This window comes from Euleptes europaea, chromosome 1, assembly GCF_029931775.1.
Source record: "Euleptes europaea isolate rEulEur1 chromosome 1, rEulEur1.hap1, whole genome shotgun sequence".
NCBI classification, from domain to species: domain Eukaryota; kingdom Metazoa; phylum Chordata; class Lepidosauria; order Squamata; family Sphaerodactylidae; genus Euleptes; species Euleptes europaea.
Window position 1 is genome coordinate 103610522 of NC_079312.1, and position 22043 is coordinate 103632564.

At 41.7% G+C, this 22043-nt stretch overlaps 1 protein-coding gene across 1 annotated transcript; it reads left to right on the plus strand.

Annotated features, from left to right (window-relative positions):
- Positions 1-2998: 2998 nt before the first annotated feature.
- On the plus strand, positions 2999-12899 carry EFCAB9 (EF-hand calcium binding domain 9). Its single transcript, XM_056847802.1, has 4 exons — positions 2999-3134; positions 4435-4583; positions 11036-11212; positions 12765-12899. The coding sequence occupies exons 1-4, from the start codon at positions 2999-3001 to the stop codon at positions 12897-12899; spliced, it is 597 nt and encodes a 198-aa protein (XP_056703780.1).
- Positions 12900-22043: the final 9144 nt, after the last annotated feature.

Consider the following 22043-nt stretch of genomic DNA (forward strand, 5'->3'; position numbering starts at 1 on the left):
GGGTTTATTATGTGACAAATCCTCATAAACTTTGCTATTGTAAGGTTGTTTTTTTTTTAATGGGGTGCAATTCCTTTCATCCCTGGCTCTTTCCAGTTTTGAGATATTTCATCTAGAGTGTTGCATTTGACTTGCATCAAGCCAGGCTAATTTCATTTTTAAAATCTAATTCTCCAGTTTGAAATTCTATGCTTGGACACAAACATGTCATAATTTTAAGAGATTGTTTGCAATTAGAAGATTCACAATGGAATTCTGAAAATAAATCATCTTAATGTATAAAAACTAATAGTGGGCACTCTGAAGTGTCCAGTGTGTATATACATACTCGCACTGTAAGGCAATACTTAAAGTAAAACCTACATCTGTAAGAGCCATTTCAAATTATCTATAAACACACCACCCGAAAGGAGATAATCAGTCAATGAATCACTTGCCGAAATAAGCCTTAGCTTGCTGGATGCCCAAAAGTCAGTAAAATTTCCAGGAACAGAGGGGGAAAGTATTTCACAACTGCGGGAGGGCAACCACTGAAGCCCTGTATTTTGTGGCCACTGTATGTCGGAAAACATGAAGCATGGCCTGGGTCCTGGGATGATGGGCCTGATGCCTGGACAGAAGTGTATGGGGAGCATGTGGTCCTTCGGCACCTTTGAACTGAGTCTGTAATCAAACAGGGCATCTGTGGAGATCTAAGGACGAGGGTGCTTATATTGCCTAGAGTGGACACCTGACTTTCTGGTCAAACTGGAGCTTCAGCCCCGTGTAGCATGCAGTTAACTTGCTAGAAGTGGCAAGAGCATGGCTGATCATGCTTCTCAAGAAAAAGCTGCCAGTTAACGAACCTGCTTGAAAAAGCCACATACTGATGATGAACTCTGATCATCCCACTGTAGGTCTGGATCTGAGAGAACTCTCTAGCTGTGAACCTGCTCCTGTGGGGTGGGTGGGTGGTTACACTGTCACTCAGAGAAGGCTGTATCTCAGTTCCACAATCAGCAACTCCACTGTCGAACACCATCTTCCCTGAACTAAGCTGTATGTTATTGGCTCTCATAGCCTATTGCTGTCTCCAGGCACACGTCCAAAGCCCTCCCTGCCTCAGGTGGAAAGGAGCTGCATGTCATTTGTATATTGGCATTCACATTGGGCCCCCATCTGCCACACGTAGTTGTAGCTACTGAAATAAACGGCATTTAAGTTTTGACTCCGTTGCTCTGAATGGGACTTCTAGCCAGGTTGTTCTCACAAATAGCTGCTCACCAAAGAAAGATAATGTCAGAGGAAATGCAACTTCTTGTGAAGTTGCAGCATCTCCTTTATGCTTAGAAAAAAATAGCTTCTTGCAACTTTTCTAACCATGAAGGAGGAGCTGTGTGTCATGAGCTCCTAGTCTAGGGACACTCATAGGATGGACAGTTAACAAAACAAATTACAAAACCCTGACGTATGAATCCTCCCTCCTCAGCTAGGGAGCTGCCACCAGTCCCTTTGTGTACCCAAACAGCCAGAAACCAAGGGACAAGCCTCTGACCTTCCTGGGGTTAAAATCAAGAAAGTTGCCCCTGCAAGGTAGGATGCTTGCAAAGTGAGTTTCACAAAAAAAACCCAGTTAATTTGGTAGCTGTAGCCAATCCAGCCAGACACCACAAAATATAATTCAAGTGATTTATTATAATTGTGCAAGTGATCAGTGAGGACAGAAAATAAAAAGCTCTAATTCAAAAGATTAATTAACAAATACAAGATGTTATCACAAGGCTGAGTTCTTTCAGCAGTCAAAGTCCAGTCCACTCCGGGATCAATCAGGTTTCCAGTCAGCAAGACTCACCCACAAGACAGGTTCAAATATGAAGAACCGCGAACACGGAACAAAGCTAGAATGAAGGGACTGAGCTACAGGCCCAAAGCCCTGCTCTGGCCTGGTCTTGGTTAGCCAATCACATATATGGTTGATGATGGCAATTAACCGTAGAGGCCTATTGCTAGCCAAGTGATGCAGGGGTCAGGAATTTGTTGATGTGACCGGACCCATCTGCAGCTAAGTCCAGAATCTGTCTACAAAGGCCCTTCTCCCACCATGATTTCATTTGCCAGCCCATGAAACCATGCGTGGGTAATCCCATCTTCCCCTCCTCACCTTCCAGCCTGGCTGCAGCAGGGCTCCACCACCAACATGGACAGGCCAGAGCAGCTCCTAGGCGCTGCAGCAGATTGGCCTGGCAGCAGCTCCTGGGCTCTTTTGGGGGGGAATTTAACCCCTCTCGGTTTATTATTTTGTTGGTTTTTAATTTTTTATGCAAACTTGGGGAGTAGCCCAAGATTGAAGAAAGATCTGTTGGGGGTCAACGTGGCCCCAATCTGCGGATTTAGGTATCCGCAGGCAGGGGGACATGTGGGAATTAGATATATAGATTGTTTTCTCAGCTCGGAGTCCTTGGGAGATGATTAGGAGGATGGTACACTCCTCACACCTGGCTGTCTTATCTAAGTTTCTAAAAGTCAACAGCTTGCTGGGTTTCAATCAGGAAATTTTCCATTTTTTTAAACTAGGCCTACAGCCTGAACCAATGGTTGAAACAAGAAGAAGCTGTATTTTAAGAACCCAGTTTCTTGACTCTGTGCTCTGAGCTATTATTTTTTGCCCAGTTCAGGTATAGGGCACAATTGAAAGTTAGCTGTAACTGAACTCCAGTGGAATTAAGTACTCAATTTAATGCTTAAACCCATAGATTTCAATGAGGTGATATTACAAATAAATGCAAGTGAATTGTGGCAACAATATATAAAGTAGTAATACTTATTTTTTATCCTTTTCTGTTTCATCGCTCAGCTCCTAATGGAGAAAACATAATTTTTGCACACCTTTGGTGAAAATCCATCTAGTTCCTTATGTCATAATGTTCTGATTCCAGGATGGAATTCTTTTACTGTGATGCACACATCACCTTGACTAACTTCAAAGATCCACACGGAAACAGAATCCATCACTGGCAAGATGAAACTGAGGCCGAAATGTTTTCTGCATTTTTTGTGCCTGGATAAAATATACTGCTTATTATCTGTCAGAAATGCCAGATTACTGACATACTACTTTCGCCTGTTGGATGTTCATAGAAAGAATGCTTTGAATGGTAAGTGTAGTAGACCACAGAGATATTCAAGATATTCACTAAAAATTCTGCATAATCTCAGTTATTCAGGGAGTTGCTTGCTACTGTCTGCCAGTTCAATAAGAAGGGAAGTTTTTCAGTGTAGTTGATTAGAATCTAAGAGATAGGAATCAAACACTCTTATGTTTTCAAAATGTCTCCAGCCAGGTGTCATAGCAGCTCTATAGGCTTTAGCCACAGCAGATAAAGAGCCCAAGGGAATTGGACTAAAGGCCCATTTAGTCCAGCATTCTCTTTCCGGCTGCGGTGAAGTACTGCAGGGAAGTTTTTAAGTGGACTACAAAGACAGCAGAGCTTCATCATTTGCCCTCAGATTTATATGTATGGATGTCAGAAAAATGCATCTAGCCATCTGTTCCTCTTCCGGCTCAACCATAGGCAAAGGATGAGCCCTTGTGCAGAATCTGCCATAAAAACCCTATAAAGCGGTGGGGTAGAAGATGCAGCATGATTAGAAGGGCAGAGACGACTCTCCTCAGCCCAGCCTGCTTCTCCCACAAGCCATTTGTGTAAAAATTCATTTTCACTCCAAGGAGCTCCAAGCAGGTTGGGTGGAGAAGAATGGGCAGGAGGGAGAGAGGTTCCAGCTCCCCTTCCCATGCTGTGCTTGACATTGTGCCTCCAACTTTATAGGATCCAATTTCACTGTCACCTCTAGTTGCACCCTGGATGTTGCAGATAGATCACGATGGGTAGCCATGTTTGTCTGTAGCAGCAGAAAAGAGCAAGAGCCCAGTGACACCTTAAAGACTTAACAAAATTTCTGGCAGGGTATGAGCTTTCATGAGCCACAGCTCACTTTTTCACAAAAGCTCATACCCTGCCAGAGATAGTGTTAGTCTTCATGGTGTTACTGGGCTCTTGCTCATTTCTCCTGGATGTTGCAGTTCAGCATGTGAAGTATCCTGCACCAGAAGTATGGGGGTATCTTCTCTTTAAACTAACAACTGGACCATTCCTAGTATCTCCCTGCCTCTCCCTTAGTTATACTTCCACTACTTGTAGATCATGATGTGTTTTGTGGGTTTTGGTGATATTTGCAAGTTATATGAAGTCCTGTAGTTCTGTTGCTGGTTAGATGAGCATTACTAACTAGTACTAGCCATAGGGCCACTTTGGCTTAGTCCTACACATTGCAGGTAACCTGTGTTTTTCTCTGTGTGCATTACTGGAGTATATTTAGGACAACGCTCAAGTCGCCCTGCACTTTGTGTACTAAGGACTTTGGAATGGTTGTTCCTAACTCCCCATTATTTCACAGATCTGCAGTTTTACCATTTTCTCCGCTACGTGACTGACCTGAGTAAAGATGAGATCATGCTGGTGTTTGACTTGCTAGATTGGGATAGCAAAGGGGAGATCGGCTATGATGAGTTCTACATGCTGGTGTGCATCATAATGTCTCATGAGGCAAGTTAAGAGGGCTGGTGGGTGGCATGCTGGTGGTGGCCAGAAAAGCAAGACGTTATTTTCTGAACCGAATTCAGACGGAGAGGGGCCGTGGCTCAGTGGTAGAGCATCTGCTTGGCATGCAGAAGTTCAGTCCCTGGCATCTCCAGTTAAAGGGACTAGGCAAGTAGGTGTTGTGAAAGACTTCTGCTTGAGACCCTGAAGAGCTGCTGCCAGTCTGTGTATACTGAGTTTGATGGACCAAGGGTGTGATTCAGTATAAGGCAGCTTCATGTGTTCAGATGAATGGGCGGGCAGCTTTTCTATGCAACTCTGACTAGAAGGTGGAAGGAACTGGCTGATGCAGCAGAGAACACAAATAATCACCATAACACTGAAAATGTCACTAAAGTAAACCTCAGTTCATAGTGTCTCCTGGCACATCTCTGTCTACTGATAGTTCAGCATTTCTCCATCTGTTTTGTGCATTTGTTTTAATTCAGGTAGGTCTCTGTTGCAAAGCATCTTCTTTTATCGATAGCTAGAGATCTGCCCTCTTCAAGGAAGAATGAGGATGAAAAGTGTGCTAGTTACAAGCTTTCTTTTGCCCATCAGGAGTATGCTACACCAGCCACTTTTTCACAGGATCTTGACAAGTATAGATTTAAATTTCTGACGCAGTAGATGCTTCTCTGACACCAGCCTCTCTCCTATTTCAACATCAATACAGAAAAATCACCCTTGAAGAAAGGCTATGGCCATTTATGCTTGGTAATTAGCAGTGCGTCCCAGGCTAAATTGCCTGGCACTTTTTTTTTAGTTTTTCACGCTGAACCGTCTTTCAGGAAGTGACTGTGAAGCCTGTGCATACCTGCTTCACATTTCTTAAGAGCCCCTTTAACGCGACCTTTTGTTTGCTCTGCCCTCACCACCGAAGAATCCCCTCAAGGAACCATGCAAAATTAGAGCTGCGCCTTAGCTATGCACACTGCGGTTGCTAATGGCTATGCAAATAGAAACAAAGGAGCAGGTGAGTGGGGGAGAGGGTAAAATTTCTCCTTTTGCTTCGGGACCATAAATAGGCAGTTTAAAGGTCGCATTTAAAAAAAGAGATTTGAGCGAGCATCAAAATTGACCCTGCATAAATGGCCTTAGGAAAGTACACTCTGAGCTAGGATCCCCTCTTCAAAGCAGCAGCAATAACGCAGCAGCATGTAAAGGCTGTTACAGAAGTTGTACAATTAGACCATTTTAGGGTTTTTTAATCTATAAATACAATATTAGTAAAGAGGGAGTTATGGTATTAGTGGACATAGGCTATTTAGGAAAAAATGGAAAAAATAACAATTCTGAGTTCTCTATACTGGCCTTACATTATCGAAAGTTTGGAAAGAAACCCATCAGCACACGCACATAGCTTAATATGAAAACGATGGACAGCATTTCCCTCCAAAATGGGTGGTTTCAGATTCCTCCCAGCTCTTCAGCAAAACCTTTTTCTATATGATGCAGTAGGATGTTGATATTTTTGAAAATTTTGGCCAATCATGGCTGAGGGGAAGGGTTTAAGGTCAAGTGCATATTTTGAACTAACCATAGGGAATTCAGCTCTACAGCTGGCTGTTCTGGCTGAGTGATTAATTACTAAGGCAAATAAGGCAGGAAAGGAATATTATCCATCAAACCAGGGATGTTCCTTAATGGCCACATCTTAGTTGGATGCTAATCAGTTGATTGCCTAATCAAGATGTAATTAGTTTTGTACTGAAGGGACAATGGGTATGAAATGGGGCACATTTGCCTCTTCCTGGAATGTAACTAATCCAGCATATTCTCTTGGAGTCTTGGGATAAATTTTAATTTATTGATAATTGGGGTACAGAATGTTTCCAAGAGGGTTTTTTCCCTCCCTGTCATACTGCATTTCAGATCATACTGCATTTCAGATCTTCTGCATTGGGGACTTGGATGGAATGGTAGCATTAGGGAATAAGCAAGGACAAACAGACAGCATGGAGAACAGGCAAGATTCAGGGAGAGGTAACCGTTTAGGAAAACAGCCCCGTTCACTCTCAAAAATAACTCAAGTCAAACTGAATACATCACACTAAAAGCAGCACTTTACCCTCAATATGACAGCATATTTATTTATACCCCACTTTGCTCCCCAATGGGGAAGAGAACAGCCTACATAATTCTTCTTTCCCATTTTTATCATCACCACAGCCCTATGAGGTAGGTTAGGCTGACAGTATGTGAGTGGCCTAGGTCACCCAGCAAGCTTCCAAGACAGAGTAGGGGATTTGAACCTGGGACTCCCTGATCCTAGTTCAACATTCTAACTACTACGCCACACTGGTTCTGTGAGCCAATTCTTAGATTTAAAAAACACACGTTTGAATGCGTTAATTATGTGTAGGGCTGAACAGGTCCTTCTTCGCCACCAGCGGGACGTTTTTGGGGTGGAGCCTGAGGAGGGCGGGGTTTGAATGTCCTTGTATGTCCTTGGAAGTTTATTGCTTTGGTAGTACAGGAATAATGTATTGAATCATATTTGATTTGTTATAAAAGTCTTAGTATTACAAACTATTTTTCTTTACAATTGTTTTTTATAAAATTGTTACATGTTTAACTTTTGAGCCGCATGCTGTTGTTCTCAAACATTCAGTTTATTTCAGCATAGGTATATTGTTCTTTCAGATAGTCTAAACTATGGCTCATAAACTTACCTTATTTAGCTATTCTAGCTCGGATAAAGACAGAATATTCAAACTATTGCCTAAGAAACCAACAGCAAACAAAACACCCAATAGGGACATGTCTAAAGTTTGGAATTCTTTAAAACGGAGTGTTAGAGCGGAGTCACATGCAGTAACCCTGTCAGAATACATTGAAAACAATATTATTCCTAGAGGCTTAAGAATTCAAAAATCACCAGCTTTATATAGAACAGATAAAGAGTTTAATGAAAAATGGATGTCCATACTGAATAAATGCTCAGTGGACCTTATGATGTTAGTCATTGAGAGATCTCTTAAGGAGGCAGAAACATCAAAAGAAGAAGCTGATAGCTTAAAAACAGAACTTAAGGATTCCATTACTGAAGAGGCGTATGATTCCCAGTTAAACCAATTGGAGAAGGATTTGGAAAAATATGCTACTGACATCGAGGTCTATAAAAATCGGAAATTCCAACGAGATCAGGATGATTATGCCAATAATAGAGTGTATTTTTGGCATGGCCAGGGACAACAGCGCAATTATAGAGGCAGAATGGGGGGGGGGCTAGAGGCTCGGAATCTGAAGCCTCTTTCTCCGAACAAGGCAATTCTAGCATCTCGAGTGGTGGGTCTTATAGCTCCTCCTACCAACTCCGCTCTGGCCGCAGAGATTTCTCTTATGCCTCCAAACCTCAACGGGATCCTTCTCGGGCTCCCCGTAGAAAACAAACCCAACCTCAGTAGCAATCAGAACTGCCATCAGAAACCACTAACCTCATTGTTAACTTATCATCCAGGACACTGACTCCGGAGGAGCGAAAAGTTATAAATTTAGGCTTAGGATTTGTACCCACCCCGCGGTATTCAGCCTTCAAAACAAGGGTGGACCTTTATAAATTTTTCAGAATCATTAAGCTGAAGGAATTTTTTAAGGGGCAATCTTCGGAGATCCGCACTTTTCAGCCAAAATCTACTTTCATTCCAAGAAATGTTAGTCACCACATCAACACTTTTCAATCTGTTGTTCTACGTGATGTAGAAAAACTGGAGAAACGTAAGGCTTGGAAGAATCATTCTCCACCCAATTTCAGCATGGAGGAAATGTCCGTTTTGAAACTTCTCTCTGAAGATAAATCCATTGTCTGTCGGCCCGCTGACAAGGGAGGGGCCATAGTGATTTTGGACTCTCAAAATTATGATAGTGAGAACTTGAGGCAATTGCAGGACACAAGGTTCTACAAACGTATTTCTAAAGACCCAACAGAGAGAATCTCCAACATAATCAAAACGGTTCTTTATGAAGGCTTGGCTCTCAACTACATAGACAAACCTACAGCTGATTTTTTGTTTGTAAAATATCCCCGAGTTCCGATTTTTTACTCCTTACCTAAAATTCATAAAACTTTGAATAACCCCCCCGGCAGACCCATAGTATCTGCAACTGGCAGTCTATTGGAACCTATTTCGCAATATATAGAATCCTTTCTCCAACCAATGGTAAAAACCTCTCCTTCCTATATCAAAGATACTAGGGATTTCATCACCAAAACTGAGCATTTGGAAATTCCTTCAGAAGCTGTGTTTGCTACTCTAGACGTCTCAGCACTCTACACAAATATTCCATTGGAGAATGCCAGAGTTATTCTAGAAGAGGAATTGAATCATCCTGAGAATCCATTGCCACCCACGCATTTCTTATTAAGTTTGATTGACATTTTATTTGAAAATAATTTTTTTAGGTATAAGAATCAGTTTTTCATCCAAACTCAGGGGGTGGCCATGGGTGCAGCCTGCGCTCCATCGATTGCCAATTTGTACATGATGTCCTTTGAGCAACGGCACTTATACAATAATGATTTTTTTCTGGCACATGTTATATGTTATTTTAGATTTATTGATGATTTATTTTTCATTTTAAATTCAGCAGACAGTTTCTCACCATTCCATGCATGGATCAACTCTCTTGACGAGCACTTACAGTTCTCAGGCTCCTTCAACCAGCAGTCGATTTCCTTCCTAGACGTGACGGTCTTTAGGACCAAGCACAACACAGTTGCAGTAAAACCTTTCCAGAAACCCACGGATTTAGGGGCAGGTCTGCACTTTCATTCACATCACCCCTTCATCTCAAACTTAATCTACCATACAGTCAGCTATTAAGATTAAAACGCAATTCCACTTTCAACTGTGACTACAATAAAGCAGCTTTGGACTTAGTAAGGAAATTACGCGCTAGGGGCTATACGGAAACTGACATCAGAAAAGCGCAAGATCGGGCGAAACAAGCTGAAAGGAATTCCCTTCTTTGCAGCGAGAGAAAAAAATGTGCCACTACCCCTAGAATTTATGGCTCTTTGGAGTTCAATCATTTAACATATGACATTAAGAAAATCATCAATCGTCATTGGCACATTTTGCAGGATGTACCTGGATGCCAACAATTTCCTTTATTTGGTTTAAGAAAAACTCAGTCACTTAAAAATTATATGATCAAAACTGACTTCTTAGATCCCAAGCCAGGGCCGATCACTATTGGGCATCACAAGTGTGGGACCTGTTCAGTCTGTTCGCTCAGTTTGCCAGTGAAAGAGGTGAGCTCCTCTGCATTTAATTTCAAATACCAACTGAAACATTTCACCAATTGTGCATCACGCAACACTGTTTACGCAATTTCGTGCCCATGCTCTCTTTTATACATTGGTTCATGTACCAGACAATTGAAACTTAGGATTGGTGAGCACCGGGCGCGCTTGCGCGCGAGGGTACTAGATGCTCCCCTCACGCAGCACTATCTGGAGAAAGGACATTCCGAAAATGACATTTTATTTTTTGCCCTCTGGAAGTATACACCGCGTCCTTTTCACCAACAAGATATCGCAACCATTTTACACAGACAAGAAACAAAACTCATTTTTCTTTTCAAAACGATGCATCCAGCAGGACTCAATCATGAATTTGACCTGTCGAGTTTCCTTTAAGCAGGATAAGGGTTTGGGTTGACTGCACAGCTGACTCCTATCTATAACTCCTAACACCATTCCCCTTAGTGCAACATCCTCTCAGCAGGAGTAAGGAGCCTGCTTGGGTCTTGAGCAGTGTCAGGTCTATTACTATTGGGGTAAGACTGCATTTGATATAATACTTAACATTGTACATTTAAGAATTTGATAATGACGTTATTACATATTTGACATATTGTGATATATTCTTATAGAGGCTGCATGCCCAAACTACACATAAAAAGAATTTTCTTTAAAGCTCAACTGAAGAAGCCGGATTGGCGAAACGACCACTTATCTAGAAGTGTCGTCTTTATGATTTGGAACGTCTGTTTATGATTTGGAACATCTGTTTATCCCCTGGAGGACATTTGGGGAACTAACGCCATAGGAGGAACTTACCTTGACGGTCTGGTGTGACCTATATTTGAATTGGACTCTTTCCTATGGTTTGGGAATGAACTTGAATTCCTTTTGAATTTCTTTTGTATGTCCTTGGAAGTTTATTGCTTTGGTAGTACAGGAATAATGTATTGAATCATATTTGATTTGTTATAAAAGTCTTAGTATTACAAACTATTTTTCTTTACAATTGTTTTTTATAAAATTGTTACGTTTAACTTTTGAGCCGCATGCTGTTGTTCTCAAACATTCAGTTTATTTCAGCATAGGTATATTGTTCTTTCAGTACCTGGAAGTTGGCAACCCTAATTATATGGAATATTAACACACATCCTTTCTTTTTGGGGACCAGAACCACCTTGAAAAGCAGTTCATGTATCGTCATTCGCATCTTGTGTTTGAATTGCTTGACATGGATGGAGGACATACAATTGCACTAGCTGAATTCAAAGCCACCCGTTTCCTCTTCAACATTAAAGAAGAAGACCTGTCTCGGATATTCAAGGACTTTGACATCTCTGGAGATGAGGTAAAAGAAAAAGAGAGCGAGAGAAAGATCGACAAATGCAGGACTGCATGGGCTTTCTGCTCATGTTGCCTTGATTTAGTGGGGTAGATCCTATGAGCAACAAATGGAAGGAGTTGATGGAACAACTCTTCCATCTGCAACTTCCTGTGCCCCCTCCCCACAAGTTGCTCCTGAGGTACAGGAGAATGGAGCAAGTCCCCCCCCCCGCTCATTCTACGGGCATTTGTTCTGTTTACAAGCCGCTCACATAAGCGTAGCGGGGGTGTGTGTGTGTGATTTTTGTAGGTCTCGTTTTCAAGAAGCCCTATCAAAGATTTATGGTTAATTATGGAAGGTGATATAGAAAAACAAAGGTTTCAGCTTGTTCGTATTCTAAGGCAGGTTGTAATGTATATGGCATTCAAACCACAATAAGCCTGTGAAATGGTTCAGTACTTTGTATTCCGTAGGTCTCTGTGGCTATTCAGAAGCAACATTTCCAGATTAGGCCTCCATTGAGCAGCTTTTTGTGTGTTTGTGTGTGTGTGTGTGTGGGGAGGATAACATCAAAGCAATCTGTTTGAAGTTTATGACCAATGGTTGCCTCAATGAATGTAAGGGCACAGCAAAGAGAGAGAGAGAGAGAGAGAGAGAGAGAGAGAGAGAGAGAGAGAGAGAGAGAGAGAGAGAGAGAGAGAGAGAGAGAGAGAGAGAGAGAGAGATGCAATAAAGTGAGCAAGCAAAGTATGAGGGAAATGCCAGAGGGTGCAAGCAAAGCTTGGAGACTAGCAGGGAAGAAATTCAACTAATCTCCTTTATAAAATTTCATCAAAGCTGTCTAGATATTATACCACATAAATGGGGGTTCTGTGAGATTTGCAGGGGAAATCCCATCTCCCTCCCCCATTGCTGAGCCTGGAGCAACTCAAGGCCCCACCACCCACCTTTGAGCCTGGCCGCAGTGGTGCCAGTGCCCACCGCCGGGCCTGGAACAGCTCCCAGTGTCCACCGCCACCAACTCTGAGGAAGAAAGGTTAAAAAAGCATTGTCTGGACATGCGCAGATTTTGTTTTTTTTTTAATTTGGGGAGGAATTTCACCCCCCCACACACACACACACAACCACAACGTATTTTAAGATTTCAGATTTTTCTGCAAACCTGGAGGGTCCTATTTAGTATCAGTGTGGCCCTGATCTGTGGGTCTAGATATCCACAGATGAGGCCACACATCGCTGTTAGATATATAGATTAAACGTAAGATGCTAATTGTCAGATGCTAATGGTAACAATAAGAAGGGCATATTTCCCTTTTGAAAGTTATTCACTACCGATAGATGATGTGGGACTCCTGATGGACATCAAGCTTCTCTTGAGTCAGGAGATAATTAGGAGGAAGTTGTTCAGCTGCAGCTAATACCTCCAAAGAAAACGGAGAGGGTAGGTCTGCCCCTTCGGAATTACAGGACAGAAAGGGTACTTGGGATATGGCCAACAGGCTCCTCCCTTAAATTTGCTTATATAGGCCATTGATATTTCAATAAAATGCTATTGTATTTTCTCTTCCATTACTAGCAATTGAACTACAAGGAATTCAAGATGTTCACTATCTGCTGCATTGACCGGCAAGAGAAGAAGGAGAAAGAGAAACTGATGAAGCAAGAGCTGGCTGGCAAACCAGCAACTAATGTGAACGCCACTGTTGTATAGTTATGTAGCGAAAAAGATCCCCGCCCCTTGTAGCCAGAAAATTAAAAAGAAAATTAATATTGTGAAGGAAAGGGTAGCAAAGGATTTTATGGCATCAGGACACAAAAGTGGTAACAGATGACTAATTAAAAAAAATTCAGACACCTCAAAAAAAGAAACCCATTTCAAAGTGGTCACAAGGGTTCAGTGAAATCTGGTCTAGACACAGTCTATGTCAGATTCTTGAAATGATAGTTCACTGGTTTAGACTAAAGGCTCTTGCCATCGAAGAAAATAGACTTCATTCATACCCTAATGATAAGAAGGGGAAATCTGACAAAACCTGACTTTCCCTACAAACTGAAAAAAAATGTTGCCAATCTAATAAAGCCAGTTATATTCATGTGGGCAGAAAATGGAAAGGATGACATTTCACTTTCTAAAATGTAATCCCCCGTCCAAACACCTCCTGTGAAATCGTTCATATCTAGGCAAGCCGCACAGTGACCATACTCAGCCCATATAGTAGATACAGTAAACTGTATGTGAAGCTAAGGAGTCCTCCAGAGGCTAAACAACTTAATTAGAAGGCAATAATAGTACATCACTTTGAAGCTCTTCCAGTTTCATCCTTTCCTTATGATCTGCACTTAAAGCACCATGGGAATGTTCTGTACCTACTGTGGTGCCCACCATCTTACCTGATCCCTGATGCCTGTCACTTTTAAGCTTCCACAACTTAGGGCTTTTCCGCATGGGTTTTCCCCATCAGTTCTGGCCCCATACTGCTTTGGTTTATCCTCCAATTCGTTCCTTTAGTTCTCGCTTTAGTTCCCCCCCCCCCCACAAGTTCTTTTGAAACCACTTTGACTCCAATCTTTTTCTATATGTTGACTCCAAGCCAGCTTTTTCCTCATGCGTAATGTTTCTGTAGGTTTTCTTTGTCCCGCCCACCTCCAGACCACTTTTCAATGACTGGACTGTTATCATTATCCAACCACTCCCTCTCCTCTCCCCTGCCCTGAAGATGAGTGGTTTTGGTTTTTTAAAAAAATAGCCCTAAAATATCAGTATATCGATATAGTGAAACTTCCCAGCTCACATGACACGCCATTAGGATTTTGCTGCAGTCTTTCCCAAAACTTTGCAGCAAAGCAGGTTTGGGAAAAACAGGAGGAAAGCTGGTGAAACCCTGGGAGTTGTATGAATGCACCACGATGCTGTGGGGAAGCAGGGAAAAACACACATATAATTTCCTTTTATATTCAGATCCTAAATCCTTGCTGTTATGTGGGAATGGTGGGACATGTGAAGAGTCATCAAAGAGTTAGCTTTTGTGCCTTAGATAGGGGCTTTGGCTTGCTGAGTCCTGGAAATTAGCTAGTGTGAAGAAGTGAATCTTGTCCAAAAAGGGCCTGACTTGGAAGTTAAAACAGAATGGAATCAACCCTGTTTTTGAGGCAGAAGTATCTACACAAAACTACATAGTTAAAAGCATTTAAAACGCCCTCTGTTATATTAAGTCTAATGCTTCTGGTCTATAACCTTCAACTTGTGCATTCTTTGCTCTGGGAAAAGAAACTATGATAATGTAAGTGTTTCTACAGCTGCTTCACAAAGTATGATTTGACACATATGGTGCAGACTGACGTAACTGATAAAACTACAATATCTGAAACGCACACAGCACCTTTTTAAAACCTGGTATATGCCATAGAAATAAGTAGCATGGAGCTTCTGCCTGATTCTGGCCATTTGTAAACATGTGATTTGCCCCAAGTTCAACATCGTTGGGAAGCAGGATTTCCCCCTCTCCCACCCACCCCCCGTTTTTCCATGGCATCATGCTGCATTTATGCACCTCTGGGGTTTTGCCATCTTTCCCAAACCTGCTTTGCTGCAAAATTTTGGGAAAGATTGCAGCAGTCTCAATGGCTTGCCATGTGGGTTGAAAAGCTTGGCTTTTCCTGGCCCTGCCCACAATGCAGCTATTTCCTCCACAATCGCAATTCCCCTCCGGGGTAGCTTTTTTTTGGAAGTTGAATATCGTCATAACTTTAGAATGTGTAATCGGTTCTTTGAATTCTCAGCTTTCATTTAAAAAAAATCAGTCTCTATTCCCCATTTGTTGTAGAGATACAAGGGAAAGGCATATCTCCACATAAGGGGCTAGAGCAGAGGAGTCGAACTCATTTGTTATGAGGGCCAGAGATGACATAAATGTCACTTGGTTGGGCTGGGCCATGCCTTGCCAGCCCAGATCGGGACTGGGGGGAATGGCTGCCTTGCGGGCCGGGTAAGAGCTCTCAAGAGGCCGGATCCGGCCCGTGGGCCTTATGTTTGACACCCCTGGGCTAGAGACTTAAGAAAAATGAAAGCTGCGAATTCAGAGAAACTGTTCCACACCTTGTTATAATGTTATATTGATATGATATGCAGTTCCAGATTAAAAAATATCAACAGAAAAAGCCTTGGTGGGGTAGGCAGGAATGGCCACTGCTGCTGTACCAAAACAGGGGAACTGTGGGGAAACCTGCCATATGGAAGTCCTGTTCCCACTATGCTGAACTGGCAGCCACAACAGCAAGGGGGAAACTGCACATTTATTTGATTCAGTTGTACTCTGCCTTTCTCCCTAATGGGCCCCCAAAGTGTCTCACATCATTCTCTCTTCCATTTTTATTCTCACCACAACCCTGTGAGGTAGGTTAGGCTGAGAGAGTATCACTGGGCCAAGATCACCCAGAGAACCTCCATGGCATGAGTGGGGATTCGAATCCAGGTCTCCCAAACATTAGTCTGACACTCTTAACCACTACGCCACATTGGCTCTCTGTCCCTGTGTGGAAAACACCTGTGGCTTCCCAGTACACATTTCAACTATGCACACAAGGTTCAACAATGATTTCAGTAACAATATTACTTTGGAAAGAGCAAATAATGTGCATACGTAATGCACCCATTAAAACCATAGCCCTAACCCACTTTTCAAGCAACTGCCTGCCATGCTGGTTTATACTGGAGGGACTTAATAAAAGTGTCTTCTTACAAATGTGATCTGGGCATCATAGTAACAGAATTCAGTAAGTTAGTTATGAGGTTTTGACTTTAGTTGTCAGAACCGGAAAGGGATCACCGATCTGTCTCCAAGATGCCCTCCGCCTCAAGAGTGAGATGTTGACAAACAGTCCCCCGCCCCCCACCCCAATTAATACCTACTGTGTGAGTAAAATGCTGTCAAGCCACAGCTGACTTACGGCAACCAAGTAGGGTTTTCAAGGCAAGAGACAAACAGAGGTGGTTTGCCAGTGCCTTCCTCTGCCTAGCGACCCTGGTATTCTTTGGTCTCCCATCCAAGTACTAACCAGGACCGACCCTGCTTAGCTTTTGAAATCTGAGATCGGGTTAGCCTGGGCCATCCAAGTCACAGCAATCAATAGCTACAAGTAAAAAAAGAAAAATGAGGGCATGTTTTACACTGCTCTCCTTTTATAGAAACAGTAATTAGTTTTTATTGAGCTGGCAAAACAGATTTTATTTAGCAGATAGCTTGTGGTTTAAAGAAAACCGAAGATAAATGGGAGGTTAATTAACAGGAGATTAGAAACCTGTTACTCGGCAGCACTCCTTGCCATTTTGGCCCTTTGCCAAAGTCTGTCCGACAAGCCGATGGGTGTGGTGAGATAATGAACAAGGTGCTGTCCGACTTTCACCCTCAGCCACTATACCTCAGCAGTGTGATTTCTATTCTTTTAAGTATTCAGCCATGAATTCAAATGCAACAATCTAGGAGATGCAGAAATTGCAGCAATGCAAATGTTTTGTGCAGATACTGGAATTATCCTTTGAGAATTTCCCCCACTCCCCAGTAACTAGGAGTTTGTGTTTCAGGCAAACATCCAGGCACTATGGCTGCACTCCTAAGCATGCCAACCATAAAATAAGTTCAGCTGAACTCAGCAGAACTTTGTTCCAAGCAAATATGTTTAGAAACAGGCTGCAAGACACTTCACTGTTAATTTCTATTCATTCACATTTCGCTCAGTCTCAAGCATTGCAAGCTATTTTAGAAATTAGAATCTTAAGTGCCCAATCCAGAATAATTTTCTAATACGTGCATTCTCAGTGCTACCAGTACTAAGAACCTTTTACAAGGCTTGGGGTACCAAGACATTGAAATTACACAGTCAAGGCCATGTACTGACCCCACGGACTCCGGTATTCAAGTAGAGGTTAGAGCAGAGGTGTCGAACTCAATTGTTATGAGGGCCGGATATGACATAAATGTCACTTGATCAGGCCGGGCCAGGCCATGCCAGCCCAGATTGAGAGTGAGGAGGGGTGGCTGTCTCAGCTGGCTTGCTCTCAAGGGGCCGGATCCGGCCCACGGGCCTTATGCTTGACTCCCCTGGGTTAAAGTGTTGCATTTAAATTGGGGAGACCTGAAATCAAAATTGCACATTACTAGATGTCCTTGGGTCAGTCAGTCTCTCTTAGCTTAACCTACCTTAGAAGGCCGTTGTGAAAAAAAACGGGATGACCTCAACCATGAATTCCTTGGAGGAAGGATGGCATATAAATGTGAGAGGACTGAAAGAGATACAAGAAAAGCATTTAACGCCAAAAGAAAAATGACACCAAGTTTTTATTTTAAGGCAAGGCATTTCCAGTACCAATTTTATTTTTAAATGGAGAAAAATAGTCAGAAGTTTGTTGTTCACCCCCTCGCCCCTTTTATGTTTAGTACATGGAGTTCTATACAGCATATTTCTGGCTCTTAGGAAATCATGATGCGTCACTTATAAAACCCTTACTTCAGTTAACTGTTTAAAAAGAACCTACTTGTGCTTCGTTATCGATTTTTAAAAATTATGCACATACTACTGCAATGTCAGCATAACAGAGGTCCAGTATTAATATACAGTGCACCCTGGAGATAAGTTAACCCAATTGCTCACTGCATTTCCAGACAGGATAAGAATTCATTGTGAGCTGAAGGAGCCTGTTTAAAAAAAAAAAAAGGTTCACACAACCTGTGTGTACAGCTAAAAGATTCTTTAATTTTATAAAAGTTACAGGGGGGGAAATGTCACATCACTGTAATTTCCCTCACCCACCTTCCCTTTTTAGCCATGGATACTCTTTTCTGTATTGGTACCAGATTACCAGTCATCTCATCCTATGTTACATAAACGCTTGATACATGGCACATACAACAAACACTGTACAAAAAAAAAGATTTACCAGAAAAGAGAAGATATTTATTCAAGAAATACAAAGTGATGGTACCAGCCATCTTTGGAAGCCACTACCATGAGGCAAATAGGACATTTAAACCCAAGTCCTTTGCTCATAACGCATTAGAGAAGAAAGTCTTTACACACCTTCAGCTGCCTAGTGCACAACATTGTGGACACTGCTCAAAAGGCTATCTCCAGTTTCTAGACATTCCCAGGACATGGAGAAGAGAGGCACCAGTAAGGTCCTTGACACAACCATATTGTTATTTTAGTTAAAGCCCCAGCAAATTACATGTGTGTGTTTTTTAAAAAAATTCCTTTAACTTTTGTCCCATCTTTGGCTAGATTCAATTGCCAGAAAAGGGGGTTAAGTAACCAGATGCATTCTTAATGTTCCCCGTGATCATAACCATGCTTACATTTTTTATTTGACAATATAGCTTGTTTCCACAGATGATTTGCACAGTATCAAGAAATATCCAAACACATGGCCACATTCAAAGGAACTGAACATATTTTTTTCCCAAGAATCACCCTATAGGATCAGACCGGTGGGGTTCAAATCTCCTAATGGAATAAACTGATTTACCCTTAGTTTACACCTTTATACTGTTTGTGCTCATAAGCTTGCTGATATGCACTGCAATACACGCCTCCCTGGAAAGGAGAGTTACGTCTCTGGAGTTAATCCTGGACTCCTGATAAACGGGACCAAAGTTTACATAGCAGGCAAAATGAAGAGACAGGGATAGCAAAGCAATTGCTGAATTAAATTAAGAATACTTACCGGACACAGAACAGCAGCACTTTTTAAAACAACTGACTGCCTAACCAAAATAACCAGTGAAGTTGTTGACCATGTTGTTTCACTAGCCTTGGAATAAAGCAACGTATTGGAATAAAGCAACGTATTGAAAAAAATAGGTAACTTCTGCCTAAATTCAGTTTAACTACTCCCAAAGATAGTATTTTACACCATTCACATTGTTAGGTACCCTCCCCCCATTTTTTACACTTGGGAAGAGGGCTGCAAGTGAGATAGACCCCCCGCCCCGATGGAATATTATTGTCAAATACCTAAAGAAACTTCTTTAGCAACTATCTAAACAAAGATCCATTTACTAAGCGAAAATATCCTAGGCAGACACAGTTCTCTGCTAACCTGTTCCAGAGGTATATGCATAACAGCTAAGCAACAGGATAGAGGTCAATTAAGAGATTAGTGTGTCAATGGCTGCAATGCTAAAATGGTTTCTTAAAACAGCACAAAACTGTACTAACCTAGTAGGTACGGGTTTTTTTTTTATACTTGTTATGTTTCCCCTAAGGAGCAATGCACTAATATGCATTGCCATTATCCTCATCTTGTTAGCGACATTTTTTTTGTTACATCAAACCATGGAACTTAAATATTTGAAAAAGCAGGGGATATTATCTTTGCCCAGCAATACTATTAAAGCCCAGTTTATCACACAGGGATTTCATATCTCATCATTTCCCAACACTAGCATTTTAAAAATCAGGGGAAATATAATAGACAATTTAATTATAGAAGTTTCCTTAAATTCACTGTGCATTCTAAAGCAACTAGTAGCAGGGCACAGTTTTTTTCAAAAAAGGACGGAGGAGAGTAAGCATTCTTCTTCTTTTTAAACAACCTAACATAACCAGAAATGCTGTCCCTTTGCCTTTCAAGCTATTCCAGGACAAGCTATTCCAGGACAAGCAGATGATAGAGTCTACTGCGTCTGGGCAATTTGCTAGTGACACCTCTGCAATAATAGGCATGACAACCAAATCTCTTTGCTAACAGACCTGCCACCACCAAAAGATTCTAGAAATAATTCACTGCTGTGGGGCTGACTGTAGATTAGGTGTGGCAGATGTGTTGAAATTTGTGGCAGATGTAATGAAAACTGTTCAGTTACTACTTGTACTTGATAGCACAAAGTGTTCTGCCTTCACAGTACATTATCTTCTTAAATCAACTCAGCCTGGGCTCACAGGTTCTAGATTAGCATGGTCAGTCTCTAGCACTGATAGTCATACCGGATCCAGTCTATGCGTAGATGATCAACCGTAGATATACCGGTACTTCGGAGTCTGATTGAGTTGCTTTCCCCTTAAAATAATGAAACGAAACTGCTGGGGGTTGGAGATTGACTAATGAACCCCACAGCTGACTTCCTCATTCTAAATGCCAGTTCAAAGTTTCGAAGGGAATATTTGCCTGGCTTCAACATCATTAGACAAAGGTCTTTTTCACTATCGCCAATCAAGTTATCCCTTAAAACCAGCTCTTTCTGGAGCAGTTGAAGAACAAACTCTAGCGATGGCTCCTACTTTGTTCTGGGATACATGCAGTTTTTACTTAGCTTTAAAAAAAAGCAATTCATGATTCCTGAGGGATTATTTCTGTTCAGAGAGGGAACTCCAAAGGTGAAGGACAGCATTCCTTGAGTGCAAAAGGGAGGTATATATCAGCTTACTGCTCACATTTATTTATGCACAAGCTTGAAACTGGTCCTTCATTACTTCCAGAGTCTTTGCTGCCATTTTCACTGGAGGAATAGTCAATGTCTCCTTCCAAGAGTATTCCACTGCAATTGAAAGGATAGGAATGAGACTCCTGTTTTTTCAGAACAGCAGTATCTGTCCCTTTGCATATCACCACCTTCAAAACTGACATCCAAAACATTTTTAGTCCTTCACACACCGATTTGTACATATTTATGAACAATTGGTGAAGGAGTACGGTAGCAGAAGGCAGAATAATTGGCGAAGGAGTACGGTAGCATTTTTTAAAAAAAGAGCCAGATTCTATCCTGTAAGATTACCAATGCATTGATGAAAAGAGGTTGGTCTCTCTCTCTGTAGAGATGTTTAAATATCCTCTTGTAATTGTTCTCTGAGAACACTTAGATTACTGCAGAGCATTTTACAGCTGGTGACTTTAAAAATTGTTTTAAAAAGGTAAAGGTCCCCCTGTGCAAGCACCGGGTCATTCCTGACTTATGGGGTGACATCACATCCCGACATTTACTAGGCAGACTTTGTTTACAGGGTGGTTTGCCAGTGCCTTCCCCAGTCATCTTCCCTTTACCCCCGCAAGCTGGGTACTCATTTTACCGACCTCGGAAGGATGGAAGGCTGAGTCGACCTTGAGTCGGCTACCTGAAACCGACTTCCGTCGGGATCGAACTCAGGTTGTGAGCAGAGCTTGGACTGCAGTACTGCAGCTTAACTCTCTGCACCACGGGGTTCCTAAATTGTTTACCAAATCATTAAAATGCTGGGTGGAAAACTGTATCATCAAGTAACATAATTTAGAAACAGTAATTTCCAATAATCTTGGAAAACACATTCTAAAAGGGACAGCAGAAATTACAGAAGTCATTAGCCAACTTATGGCTTGGTTCATTCTTCAACAGCCATAATACTTTTGTCCCTTTTCATAATTGTCTTGAAAAAACAAAGAATATAACAGATACATACTTTTATTTTGCGAGGCATGTTTCTGGTATGTAAAGGCTACGGCTCACACACAATATAGCAACATTGGTATTTAGAAAGGCAAAGGAACTGTATTAGACATCAACTGCATGGCTGAAAACCCAGGAGACATACTAAGCTTTTAAAGTCTGTGTGCGGCAATCCAGTTTTCTTAAAATTCAACATGTAGGACGACCTAGGAAAGATTCACAGTTAGATTTTGCTTATATATTCCTATTTATAGCAACTATTTTAACTATTTTAACATACATCTTTAGTGGTAGATGCAGGATCTGCACTGTTTTGTCTGCGTTTACTTTTAATAGTAGTGAAAGTGACTGTGGGACCAGGAAAAGTGAGGAACTTAGTTATTGCCTAGAACACAGATCCTCTTTTGCTCCACACTGCTGCCAGGCATCTTCAACAGCATCTG

What these genes read in the sequence shown, in the direction of transcription:
- EFCAB9 (XM_056847802.1), top strand. Translation starts at nt 2,999, where the DNA reads ATGAAACTGAGGCCGAAATGTTTTCTGCATTTTTTGTGCCTGGATAAA. An exon ending in TAGAAAGAATGCTTTGAATG is followed by an intron (nt 3,135 to 4,434) that starts GTAAGTGTAGTA and finishes ATTATTTCACAG; the next exon opens with ATCTGCAGTTTTACCATTTT. An exon ending in GCATCATAATGTCTCATGAG is followed by an intron (nt 4,584 to 11,035) that starts GCAAGTTAAGAG and finishes TTTGGGGACCAG; the next exon opens with AACCACCTTGAAAAGCAGTT.